This window comes from Diceros bicornis, chromosome 17 (genome assembly GCF_020826845.1).
Source record: "Diceros bicornis minor isolate mBicDic1 chromosome 17, mDicBic1.mat.cur, whole genome shotgun sequence".
Taxonomy (NCBI): Eukaryota; Metazoa; Chordata; class Mammalia; order Perissodactyla; family Rhinocerotidae; genus Diceros; species Diceros bicornis.
Genome location: NC_080756.1, coordinates 41161188 through 41175289, shown reverse-complemented (window position 1 = coordinate 41175289; position 14102 = coordinate 41161188). Strand labels below are relative to the sequence as shown.

General features: G+C 35.9%; 1 protein-coding gene across 1 annotated transcript in view; it reads left to right on the top strand.

The window, feature by feature from the left end:
- The window catches only part of SLCO1C1 (solute carrier organic anion transporter family member 1C1), a 53289-nt gene extending 39439 nt beyond the window's left edge, over positions 1 to 13850 (top strand). Inside the window, exons 10-14 of the mRNA XM_058558679.1 lie at positions 679 to 844; positions 3630 to 3814; positions 6152 to 6216; positions 11776 to 11893; positions 13448 to 13850. Coding sequence (XP_058414662.1) covers positions 679 to 844; positions 3630 to 3814; positions 6152 to 6216; positions 11776 to 11893; positions 13448 to 13670 — 757 coding nt within the window. The 3' untranslated portion in view covers positions 13671 to 13850. The remainder of the gene's footprint in view (positions 1 to 678; positions 845 to 3629; positions 3815 to 6151; positions 6217 to 11775; positions 11894 to 13447) is intronic.
- Positions 13851 to 14102: the final 252 nt, after the last annotated feature.

Sequence of the window (14102 nt, the reverse complement as noted above, 5' to 3'; positions counted from 1 at the left end):
CGTCAGGATGGATGATATAAGATATGGAAGGGCTCCATACAGCGGAAGGATATGTGGGAGACAGAAAAGTAAGATGAACTGGCAATGCATTTGTTAGTAAGACATACTCAAGTAGGATGTGTAGCCCCTACACTTATTGAAGGTGTGTTGAAATAATGTTGACTGGTCAGCTATTTTTTCTTTCACCACGCCATTAGCAATGCCCATTCCACTGATGCTCAGACAACAATTCTGAAGGAAATTTACACACACACACACACACACACACACATACACACACACACACACAGCCTTCAATGCATTTAAGTAATGTCATACATTGCTCTAAATGTTTACTTTACTTTTCTGCCTTGTTATCCATTTTCATACACCTTTGTGTAGAAATACATTAGAAGATCCTAAAGGCGGTAGACGTTAGTAAAAGCCATAAGCCAAGAACTGAATATTGTGTGAAGTCATAAACCTCTGAAGATAACTTTAAAGAGAAAGCTGTTTAATAGTTTAATAGTGGATTCACATTTAACGATCAGTAGCTGGCATTTCTGATGACAGTTGTGTATCCAAAAGACAAACTTTGTTGGCAATGCCACTTATATCACTCAAGAACATTGATCTTTTAAAATATTAGGGTGCTACCTGCTAAGAGGTAATATTTTATACTGTCACATTTCTTTTCAGAACCAAACCTGTCTCTTATCATGAACGAGCTCTCTTTTCAAATTGCAACTTAAGATGCAAATGTTCAGAGACAAAATGGGAACCCATGTGTGGTGAAGATGGAATCACATATGCATCGGCTTGTCTGGCTGGTTGTCAAACCTCCGCCAGGAGTGGAAACACTATTGTAAGAAATCTTCTCTAAAGTGTATGCCCATAGGCCTGCTTTAATACGTAACTACACTACTCTATGGGGGCTCAGAGACCAACCCAGCCACAGACCACGCTGGTAGGAACACTGCCTCTTAATCTGCCCTACTTCTTTTGTGTGGAGACAGGAAATAGAACCATCACTAGTGGAACTAGAATTGTTGAAAGAATTAGGGTAAGAATTAGAATCGTGAAACAGGCTGGAGGAACTTCGTAATTACGTTATCTAGTTCTCTCATTTTGCTTATAAGGAATATTAGCTCTGAATGAGCAAGTCTCAGCCATAAGGTGATCTAATAAGATTTGCTTTGGGATCCAAGTCTCCTGGCCCCAAGACCAGTGGTCCTTGGAGGTTTTAGGGGCAGGACAAATAGAGGCCAGTGTTAGGAAGTCTAGCCCAAGAGATCTAGACCGAGGGGATCAGGAATCCGATTGTGAGGTAGGATGATGGTTCTGGGACAGCTCTGCCTGAGAAATCAAGCCAATTTGTGTAATAATGAAAACAGTAAGCAGGTGGCCAGAATGAAGAGTTTTTGTAGGGTAGAAGATGAGGTTGGAAATATAGGTAGGAAACCAAGTGGAAGGATATTATATACTTCAATCATTAACAGACTCATCCCGCTAATCATACGTTTACATTCCTGTCCCAAACATGGACTCTTCCTTACACCTGCTGTGTATATGGCACAGTGGTCAGACTGCTTCCTACTTGTGGCTGATGAAGTCTGCCTGTATTTGACAGTCCTAAAGGGCTGAAAATCAAACCACACATGTATTTACACATGCTTATCAAATAGATAAGAAGGCATAGGCAAGCATTTCTGCAGACACAGAGTAATGCTTGTTGATTTTCTCTCTGTTTATTGTTATTTTGACATTTTATTCAGAGCAGAAAAGATTGGTCTCTAGCAACAGTGGATAAGACTATCCATGCATCTGAAATCTGAGTGTTCACCCTCCCTCCCTTTTCTTCCTTCTTTCTTTTCTTTCTTTTTTTTTTTTTTTTTTCTTTCAGTCACTACTCTTTTGCCCAAACTGCTTGAAAGTTTTTCTTTTTTTGCCGGGAGCTAACATCTATTGCCAATCTTCCTCTTTTTTTTCCCCTCCCCAGTACATAGTTGTATATTCTACCTGTAAGTTCTTCTAGTTCTTCTATGTGAGCCGCTGCCAGAACATGGCTACTGACAGATGAAGGATGTGGTTCCACGCCTGGGAACTGAACCTGGGCCTGTGAAGCAGAGCACACTGACCTTTAACTGCTAGACCATCAGGGCTGGCCCTTGGAATTTTTTCTTAACTAGAGCTTCCATTTATTGAAGACATTGCATGCCAGGGACTAGGAAATATGCTTTAAAAGCAAAATTTCATTTAAACAGCATGGTTCTCAAGTAATTGAATGTTATTTTACTTATTTTCCTCATATAAGGACTGAGGCACTGAGATGCAAAGGACTTACCTTCTTTAAACACATGTCTAGTGAGAGGCAGAGTGAAGATTCAAGAGCTTTTTACCTGAAATTAAAAAAAAAAAACTATATTGCTACTCTTCCTTGAAAAAGAAATGCCAGCTTTATTTCATTATCTAAAAATTCACAAACTCTTCTGTGATAGAAATGATAGCTCATTATATACACATTCATACATGAAATTTACAGAAATAAACTGATGAGGGATTATAAAAGTTGCCTCTCTATCTAAAGTTTAGTTGAGTTTTATTCATCAAGATTTTTTTTTCTAGTAACCACTATAAATTCTGTCATATCCTCAAACTGTGCCCATTTATTTAACAGATTTTCATTTAGTGCCTAAAAGGAGGATCTATTTTAGGCCCTAAATGTACAGTGATGACAAAGCAGACAGTTCTGCCAGAGGTTACATTCTAGTGGGGATATATGATTTAAAAATAAATGATTATATAATATTCCAATAGGTAGTAATGAGCACTGTGAGGAAAAATGTTAGGATAGAAGGAGGGAGAGATGGGGCTATTATTTTGAATGGGTGGTCATGGAAGCTCTCTAATGAAATATCTGAGCAGAGACCTGAAGCATGTGTCCCAGCCATGTAGATGTATAGGAGAAAAGCTGCCCAGCAGAGGAAACAGCATGGCCACGAGGCCTGGGTGGACTCACCATGTTTGAGGGTTGCCAAGGGTAGAGCAGGAACCCATGTGTGTGACTGAAGCAGAGGGAGAGAGGGCAGATCATTGAGTGGTGAGATCAGAGTGGGATCCAGGAGCTACATCATAGACAGTGTGTAAGCCGCTGTAAGGATTTGGGATTTTATATACGTATAATGAGAAGCTATTAGAAGATTGAGAATAGATATGCAATCTGACTGCCATTTTTAAAGGCTTACTTTGATTACTGTGTGGAAAACAGACTATAGCTGGATACGAGTAGAAACAGGTTGAGCATGAAGAGACCACTGCAATAATCAAGGCAAGAAAAAATGCTGGCTTAGACTTGGAAGTGGTAGAGAAGGAGATAAGGTACGGTTGGATTAGGCAGGATTTGCTGGGAGATTGTTCTGTAGGATCAGTAGTTTGTAGACCAGCCATCTGTTGTTTGGGTAATGAAATGTTGTATCTTTATAGATTTCACTCTGCTTGATATACCCTAACATAGAAAATAAAAGAATATTTTCCCCATTGTTTATATAATGCATGTATACTGTACTATAAAGTGTTGTTAAGTAAATATTTATCTTTAATTTTATTTAAATGTTACCTCAATAATTGGACTTTTCCCTATTGTGTTACAGATATTTTATAACTGCACCTGTGTGGGAATTGCAGCCTCTAAATCAGGAAATTCCTCAGGCATGGTGGGCAGATGTCAGAAAGATAATGGATGTTCCAAGATGTTTCTGTATTTCCTTGTAATTTCAGTCATCACATCCTATACTTTATCCCTGGGTGGCATACCTGGATACATATTGCTTCTGAGGTGAACATGATTCTCCCCACCCCAATTGTAATAGGAGACATACTATAATGATCTAGGTCAGGAATTTCAAATTCTGTTCTGTGGAATCATCATGACTCCTTATAGCTCTCTGAGGGAATTTGTCCCACATCTTTGTTTCACTTTTATACCTTTCCCACTTTAGGTTTTTATACAAAAACGTGATTGAATAGAAGTTTTCCTATTTAAAAATGTTTGCAAACCGTGGGTCTAGAGAACAATGTTAGTGCCTTACATCACTGTAGCCACTCAAGAAGTACAGTATAATATTTCAAATTTCTATATTAGCTAGTATAGACAAAATGTGTTTTAGATTAAACATAATTTTACCAAATTAAGAGTGATACAACTTCTAAGACACTGTAAAGGCTCATCTAATACCACAATGTTTTGCACTTATTATTATTATTTATTTTTTTTTTTGCTGAGGAAGATTTGCCCTGTGCTAGCATCCATTGCCAATCTTCCTCTTCTTTTTGCTGAGGAAGATTCACCCTGAGCTGACTTCTGTGCCAATCTTCCTCTATTTTGTATGTGGGTCACTGCCACAGCATGGCCACTGATGAGTGGGTAGTTCTGAACCCAAGCCACTGAGGCAGAGCACGCCAAACTTAACCACTAGGCCACGGAGTCGACCTCCCTGCACTTATTATTTTAATATATAAGTTATTACTTTTTCTATATAGTCTTTCCCTGGCTGGAATTATCTGTGGGAGGATTTCATGGCTATTGAGTCAACTGAGAATCCTAATCCATGAATATCATGTCAATGACTTCAAACATTTTTGCTTATAAAACCCTAAGAGAATTTTAAAAGCTTTGTACCCTCTTGCATATTTTTAAGTGGACATCTAAAACTTTTTTTTATCATAAGTTTAAATAGTAACTAAGCATTGATTTCTAGTATATGGTAAATATTTCTATTTAAAAATATAGCAATTTTAAATGTCACTCTTTTAAATGTAATAATAAGATCTAAAGAACAGTGATTAGATAAATACCACCTAATTTAAAGTTATATGAAAAGATCTTTAACAGTAAAAAATGTTACCTATCTCTTTCTTCTCCTAAACTTATATCTTCATTCAACTTCCCTATAGGCTTTTCTTCTATTGTAATATAATTTATACTTGAACTTTTTTTTGGTGAGGAAGATCAGCCCTGTGCTAACATCAAATTTTGCTAGAAGCCAGTGTTTTCTGAGATGGATTAGGTGATTTTTAAACTAATTCATATATCCAAGGAAGAATAAGTTTTTCTAAAATTAGGCTAATAAAAAGTATTGTATACATCTTTAGTTTCCTGCAGTTTATATCATGGAAATTGATTAGGGAAGAGAAACAAAAAAATAGGACCTAACATCCACAAATCTCTTATTCACAAAAGAGCTTAAGGAAAACATGAGATATTTGTGTTGAAAATGGGAACATGGATTTGAGACGATGGGAAAGTGTTGCCCCAGAGTTCTCAGACCAGGATTGTTCTTCATGAGTGGCTACTTCTTCCACATCTTCTTAATACTGGGCCAAGTAAAAACTCAGGCTACTGGAGGCAGATTTCCTTACCACCAGTCCTTCAAATGAACCATGCTGTATTTTGATGTCAGAAGGAGATATCCTTGGATTGAAGTAGAAAAGTTGTAATTCTTGCCTCTTTTAAAGCAGAGACTAAATAGTATTATACATATGAAGAACTTGGTACCATGGTTAGCACTCGATAGTTATTATATATCATCGTGGTTATTACTATTAAGATCCACAGGCTAATCAAAGCTATACAGTCATATTAAGGATACTCTTGTTATTTTAGGTGTTCTTGTTCTTTTGCTCAGGTCGCTACTATTTAGCAAAAACTCTTAGCATGCCACAGTAATGGTAATTGTATCAACTCTGATCAATATCATCATGTGCTTTTAGAACAAAAGCCACAAAAACTAGTTATAGGTTATCAATCATGCATTGTGGCTTCAAATTCTTGCAATTTCTTAGAAATTTGGGCTTTCTTTTCCTGTGAGAATTTGTTAATTTGTTGATTAAACTTATGATTTTACTTTACCCGACACGGTTTGAATATGTCATGTAGGGGTGATTTACCTTCTAAAAATATTAACTGTATATATTAACTATAAACTCCTTGATGCATGGCTTTTATGGCTTTTATATAATTTGCCTTCCCTATGCTGGGAGACTAGTGGGTTCTCCATAAATGCTACTTGAATTCTAACATCATTTCATGTGTGTGAAGTAGATTATCACTGGCATTACTGTTTGTTTTAATGAACTATATATTTTTTTATAACAGTGCCTTTGTTGTCTTTAGGTGCATTAAGCCACAACTTAAGTCTTTTGCTCTGGGTATCTACACCTTAGCAATAAGAGTCTTTGGTAAGTATAATCTGTGCTTTAATCATGGTAGCCATCACCAGTGATTTTTGAATACTTTTCTAAATATTTTTATAGAATTATCACACATAACTAAATGATAAAGGTGGTCAGGTCCCTATTCTTTTTATTTTCTTCCTTCCTTCATTTCTACCTTCCCTCTCTCTTTTCTTTGACCTCCCTTCCTTTGTTCCAGAGACATTTTTTATTTTTTTTTTGTGAGGAAGATCAGCGCTGAGCTAACATCCATGCCAATCCTCCTCTTTTTGCTGAGGAAGACTGGCCCTGGGCTAACATCTGTGCCCACCTTCCTCCACTTTATGTGGGACGCCGCCACAGCATGGCCTGACAAGCTGTGCATCAGTGTGCATCAGGGATCCGAGCCATGCCACCAGCAGCAGAGTGTGGGCACTTAACCGCTGCACCACAGGGCGGCCCCTGTTCCAGAAATATTTACTGAGAGTCAGTGCTGTGCCTGAGGTATAATAAAGTGACTTTGTGAGAGTAATGACATTTTTTGTTTAACAATCTTGTCTCTTCTAACACTGTTCTATTGTCAAAAAATCCATTGCTATTATGGGAAAGCCCTCTGAGAAGAAAGCAAAAATGAATCAGTAAGAAAGGCTGAAGCCTAAATATAATTTTTTCAGTTATTAAAATGGAAGGAATTCTTTTAAGCTACTCTCAATGCTAGGATATGTCATTTGGTAGAAAGATAAGATCATTTAAACAATCAAAGCAGTATGGATGTGAGTTCATGACTTTTTTTGTGAGGAAGATTAGCCCTGAGCTAATATCTGATGGCAATCCTCCTCTTTTTGCTGAGGAACACTGGCCCTGGGCTAACTTCCATGCCCATCTTCCTCTACTTTATATGGGATGCCGCCACAGCATGGCTTGACTAGCGGTGCGTGGGTTCGTGCCCAGGAGCCAAACCCATGAACCCTGGTCCGCTGAAGCGGAGTGTGCGCAGTTAACTGCTACTCCACCGGGCCAGCCCCAATGACTTTTTAAAATATAATTGGAATGTTTTTTCTAACTACCAGATTTTTCAATATGCATTAGTTAAAACGCATGGAAAACAGAGCGAATGACTCAGATGAGGTTTCTGTCCTAAAGAGTATATTCTAAAGAAGAATGTGAAACAATTGTAAATCTTCCTCTGTAATTTGACAGAAAATAACTACCTGGGAGAAAAACAAACTCAGAGCTTAGAAAAATCTGAAAATAAAGATGGGTTACACAGATCGTGATATAAAATCAGTATATATGAAGTATATATTGTATATATATACAATATACTCCTGATAAAATTGGGGAAACAACAAAAATGGAGATTTATGCCATCATGACTGGTTTTAATTCTATAATATAAAACCAGAGATGATCTAGAAAAATGTTAACTTGTTGAGCCTGAGGTAGCCCGGCTGGAATTAGTCTCTCTCTCTCTCTGTCTTTGGGAATATAGTTGTAACCTACAGTGTGAAAAAGGTTTTAAGTAAAAGAAATGATTCATAAAATTGATTCCATAAAAATAAAAATATACTTGAAAATGACAAAAATAAGATAAGCAAAGTCAAAAGACAAATAACACACTGGTAACAATTTTTTTTTCAATTTATATAGCAGACAAGTGGCTAATATCCCTATTATAAAGAGAGCTCCTAAGTATTGAGAACAAAAAGACCAAGAACCAAACAGAAAAATGGGTAAAAGATATGAACAGCTATTTCATGGAAAAAAAAATGTAAATGCCTCTTAGTATATAAAAAGATGGTCAAACACTTTCATAATAAGAAGAGTACAAAATAAAACGACAGTGAGATACTGGTATTTACATATCAGATTGGCAAATTACCAAATGTTGTCTGCAGTGTATGAGAAAACAGATACACCTACACATTGCTGTTGAGAAAACGGTACCATTTCTGGGGAGGGTTATATGGCAATAACTAACAAAATTATATGGAGACTTATCTTTTGACCTAGCAATCCCGCTTCTAGGAACTGACGCCAAAAATTTGCTAGCAAAAGTATGAACTAAGTCTAATCTTATGGATTAGTCTAATCTTATGAATAAGTCTAATCATTGTGGCATTATTTATAATAGCAGAAGACTGCAAGCAGTCTAAATGTCCATCAGTATGAGACTGATTGAATAAACTATAGTAAACCCACAAAATGGAATACTATGCAGCTGTAAGGACAAATGGGGAAAAATCTCTCTTTAATGTTACCAAGTGTATTAATCAGCTCTGTCTGCCATAACAAAACAACATGGTTGGGGGGCTTAAACAACAGAAAGTTATTTTTTCATAGTTCTGAAGTTTGGAAAGTCCAAGATCAACATGCCAACAGGATTGGTGTCTGGTGAGACCTCTCTTTCTAGCTTGTAGATGGCCATCTCCTCACTGTGCCCTCAGATGGCCTTTCCTCTGTGTGAGAGAGAGAGAGAGAGAGACAGAGAGAAAGAGAGAGAGAGGGAGGGAGAGGGAGAGAGGGAGAGAGAGAGAGAGAGATCTCTGAAGTTTCTTCCTCTTCTTATAAGGACACCAGTCCTATTGGATTAGGGCCACATCCCTATGACCTCATTTAACTTTAATTATCTCCTTAATTACTCTGTCTCCACATGCAGTCACATTGGGGGTTAAGGCTTCAACATATGAATTTTGGAGGGACACAATTCAGTCTATAATACCAAGAGATCCCTAGGATATGCTATTAAGTGAAAGGAAGCAAAATGAAGAACAGTGTTTATATTATGATGCATTTGGTGTAAGTAAGGAAAGGCAGAAATATTATACACACACACAAAGGTATTTGCTCTTATTTAAAAGAAAAAACAGTGGAAGCATAAACTAGAAATTAATAGGAAAAAAGTTTACTTGTTAGGGAAGAAAGGAAAGAGAGAAGAGAAAACAGGATGGAAATGAGACTTTGTAAATGTAACTATTATATAATTTTTAATTTGAAATCATACAAAATTTTTATGTAATTGAAAAACAAATTAAAAGAACAAAGGAAAGTGTTAAACAAACTGAAACTAGCTGTATACCATATAGGTGGAATAACCATACAAAAAAACTTTAGGTGACTTTAGGGACTTACAAATCCCCAGAGCTTCACCACATTTTATAGTCTTATCATTAATACTAATTTTGGCATTGTTATATTGAAACTGTTATATATTTTAATGTAAAGTAAATAAGATTATGTTGATATTATTAGGAATCAATATTTTCAGCATAATAAAAGCATAAAATAATTTAAATAAAACCCATTAATTTAAATTTAAAATGTCAAAATGAATTCATCAAATGAATAAAATAATGTGTATTTTATAGCTCTGTCTCCTAAAAAATCTAGAATCTATGTAACCCAGGAGAAATGAACACCAATAGCACTCAGTCTGTGACATCTAAATATCATTTTTTGATAAAGGAACCATAGTACCTTGGAGAAATGACCAATTCAAAGTCTCAGGTAGAAATGCATAAAATGATTATGGAACAACTGTTTGTGCTGGAAAGTAAGAAATCTGTTAAAGGCTAATAGGGATATGTCAAGAGGACATAGCACCAATTTTTGAGGAGCTTGGCCTAAGGTGAGATAATTTTAAAATTTAATGATAATGAATAATAATAGCTGCAGTGTATGGAAATATACTGAATTTATAAAAGACAGGAATTCATAACGATACTTAAATAATTTTGAAGGACACTAGGACACCAACTCATTATACTTAAAATTGATAACATTAAAGAATTGAGCATTTATCCTGCCTTTCCTCTATTAACTATATTTCAAAGTAACCAAATAATCATGAAGGAAAATTCTCTTTTAGAGAAATATCCTAAGTAATTTAAACACAAGGAATAATATAATATCTTAAACCCCTGTTTTGCAACCTCGTCAACATTTGCTAAACGCTATCGGTGAAAGTTGACAAAAAACTTCATAATGGAGGGTATGGCCTGAGCCTCAGATCCATTTAATATCACTAAGAGTGGCAAGCAGACAGCATGTGCCTCCTGCTGGGACACGCAGAACCACCTGGGCCATGTTCCTATCTAAAAGAAATTGAACCTGGGGCCAGCCTGATGGTGTAGTGGTTAAGTCCACATATTCCACTTTGGCAGCCCAAGGTTGAAGGGTTCGGATCCCAGGCGTGGAACTACACACCGCTCATCAAGCCATGCTGTGGGGGGGTCCTACATACAAAATAGAGGAAGACTAGCACAGACGTTAGCTCAGCAACAATCTTCCTAAAGTGGGAAAAAAAAAAAAAAAAAGGAGGATTGGCAACAGAAGAAAAAGAAAGAAAAAGAAATTGAACCTGAGTCTAGCCAAGAGCTAACTACCAGGTTATTGGAAAAATGGAGGATAAGAAAACAAATTAAACAATGTTGTGTGGAAGCAATCAGTCAAATTCAGACTGTGGCACGTTCTACAGGACAAATGTCTTTCCTCAAAAATCATTACTATGTAAAAAAGTTGAGAAGGGAGCAGATATAAAGAGCCATCAACTAAATGTAATATGTTTACCTGCTTTGAAACCGGATTAGAATAAACCAGCTCTAAAACAATGCCTTAAAGACATTCAGAAAAGTTGGAATATGGACTAGATTTCAGATAAGACTCAAGAATTATTATAAAATGTGTTGTATTGAGTAGCATAGTGGTTATGTTTTTAAAATGTCGTCAGTTCGAGATGCATACTGAAATACATGTAAGGGAAATGACATGAAGTCTGAGATTTCTCTTAAAATAGTCCTCAAAAAAAAAGTTTTGGAGGGCGGGGTTTGGCTGGAGATAGAGGACACAAGAAGGGCAAAATATTAATAATTGTGCAAGTTAGTGATGGTACATGAGAGGTCACTATATCACCCTCTCTAATTTTGTGAATGTTTGAAAATTTGCCATTATGAAAATTTTAAAACATACGGAAAATGGCAAGCATTTAGAATTTTTGGCCTGTCTTCACGTTATTAAGAGCAATATAAAGGTACTTATCACCTAAATGTCTTTAAGTGGTAAATTATTTAGTTGAAAAAAAAAATATATATATATATAAACTTGTTTAAGACACCAAATAATGCAAATTGACTGTTAGATATATTTATCTATGTGCTTTTCTTGTTTATGGGATTTAATGCAAAATAGAAACAGCTAGTTCTTTCTGGAATCTAGAATCCTTCTCTTTCTGGTACAGAGAGAGAGACACTCTTACAAATGGAGATTTCCTTTATAAATGTAAATTTCCCTTACAAATGGGAAATTTATTTTCTGTCTTCAGAGCTTCTTCCGTGTCTTCTATTTGTCAAAATAATCAGCTCAAACTAATCTTCATACCGGAGGCATATTTTGGGGTGACATATTCTGGCTTCCTGCAGATGCCCTGCTATTGCCAAAGCAGTAATTTTTTGCACTGAAAGTAAGTGGTTCCAAATAAGCATTATCGGATACCCAAAAAGATGTGCATATATTTTTAGCAATTTATAATTGCTGGAAGTGCATATATAATTTAACATATATAGTAGCAATTATTTGTTTTTCTCACAGCAGGAATCCCAGCTCCCGTATATTTTGGAGTTTTGATTGACACTTCATGTCTCAAATGGGGATTTAAAAGATGTGGAAGTAGAGGATCCTGCAGATTATATGATTCAAATGCTTTTAGGTACCGTATCAAACTCATTCCCACATCTCACTGCTGCAGCATCCCAGGTTTGCACCATGTAGTGGGCACTAATAATTCCTCATGTAGTTTTACTGCTTCTAAGGAAAAGGGTAGTCTAACCAAGAAGTATGTTCTGTTTTACAGAATAATGCTATTATTATTTAATTACTTGGAAAAAGTTTCATTTTTTTCCCCATTCCTAATCTTGACTCCCATTTTAAATGAGTAATCATTTAAAAAAAAAAATATGACCTAAGATTTCAGAATGGAGTAGAATTTTGCAAGTTTATGCACATAAGTGAATAATTCCCTGGAACTTAGAAGCATTTAAATTTAGGTCACATTTTGGATTTAATTCCATTCTTTTTCAAACTGAGCCAAACTGTCCCATTTACGTCAGATATAATCCCCTGGGCAAGGGTTGGATTTGGCTCTAAATCTGTCCTGCTTTTATTGCCAAATTGATGTTCAATTATTCCAGTACTTGAAATGCATAAAAGTAAAACGTTTTCTCTGTGTCTGTGAGTGTGTATGCCTCTGAGGGGCATGGCTTTCTCACTATGGTATCATTCAGTTCAATTCATCCAACATTTAGTCCCCTTATTGCTTAAATCAATGCTTCAATGGCTTAAAAGCAAGAAGGGTTTTTAGATTTACAATCTGAGCATTTTCTGGAGAAATAAACTTGGTGCCGAACCGTGTAAGTTGCAAGTTGGATGTGAACTGAACCAACCCTCTCAAATAAGTTTGGTTTAATAGGCTTTGATGTTATGTGAGAAATTTATTTTGGTCTTCGAATGGGACCTGATCTGTGAGTAGAATTTGCACTTTACTTACATTGGCTAAGGCTGTATTCACTTTAATGTAAAGACAATGTAACTCAATCAGAGAATGACAGTGTGTGTACAAGGTGACCGGCATGAATCATTCAACCTGTCCTTCCAGACCTTCGTGTCTTGGGAAGGAATGTGGAACTAAAGGCTTCTTATGGAAGAAACTGATTTAAACCTCTGGTTTATTCTTAAGTCATTCTACTCTACTGAGAGCTCTGATTCCCCGTTAATATTGCATCTTGAGGTTTTTCTGTAGAAGTGATTTGGCGCAAGTTTCAAGGGTGGGGTAAGCACATAATTTATCTTTCAAACTGGGCACTGTTGAGAGTGAAAGGGGGCCCTATTAAAAACTACAATGGGACAACACTAGCATAAGCTGAGATTGTTCTGGGCAAACAGGGATATGGTCACCTGGGCTAAGGAAGTAATTTACAGAGAGGATGGAACTGATTATATAATTAGTTGTAACTGCAAATGATGGTACTACCTAAAAATTGTTTTATATTGGCATACCGCCTTCAATAGTCTGGCAAATGTTTATGGAAAGGCCTTTTATAGCCACTGAATCTGCATGCTTAAAGAAAACTATCCTCATGATGGTTTTATTAATATTGATTGATTTCACTGATATTGATATTGGTTGAATGATATTACCTTCCTTTCATATTTTATTTAAAGTTGGATAGTTAAAATAATTAAGATATATTCTCTCTTCTTCTAGACACATATATCTGGGACTAACTATGATGCTGGGCACAATGTCCATTTTCCTAAGCATTGCAGTACTTTTCATTTTAAAGAAAAATTATGTTTCAAAACATAGAAGCTTCAGAACCAAGAAGGAAGGAACAATGGTGTCTCCAAGAATTAGGAAGGAAAATTGTACTACAAGTGATCATTTGCTGCAACCCAACTACTGGCCAGGCAAGGAAACACGGCTTTAGAAAAATGATGACTTGAGGCCATGTTTTTTAATTTCTGGAAATTCTGCAAACAAATAAATTTTAATCAAAAGGGTTTTTAATGTGTAAATTCTTTCTCCTTTCAAAAAATTTCTACTTTGTTTTTGATCCTAGGTATTAGATAATGTACCTGATAACAAATACAATCAATCATATTATAGAAGACGTAGATGATAAAGTTGATCTTAAACCTTTTAATTTATATACAAATTCCTTATATTATTTACTCGTTCTGTTTAATTTTGCTTTGTACCTATTGATATATTAGCTGTATTCCTAGTAGAACAATTGTCCCTATAGTTTAATGGCTATGTGTAATTTCTAAGCTGAGATGCTTGTCTAGGATAAGAGAGTACCGTTAAAAAATTAAACCACTTCTTGGTCTCCTTCAAATATCACTTTAATGATGATGTT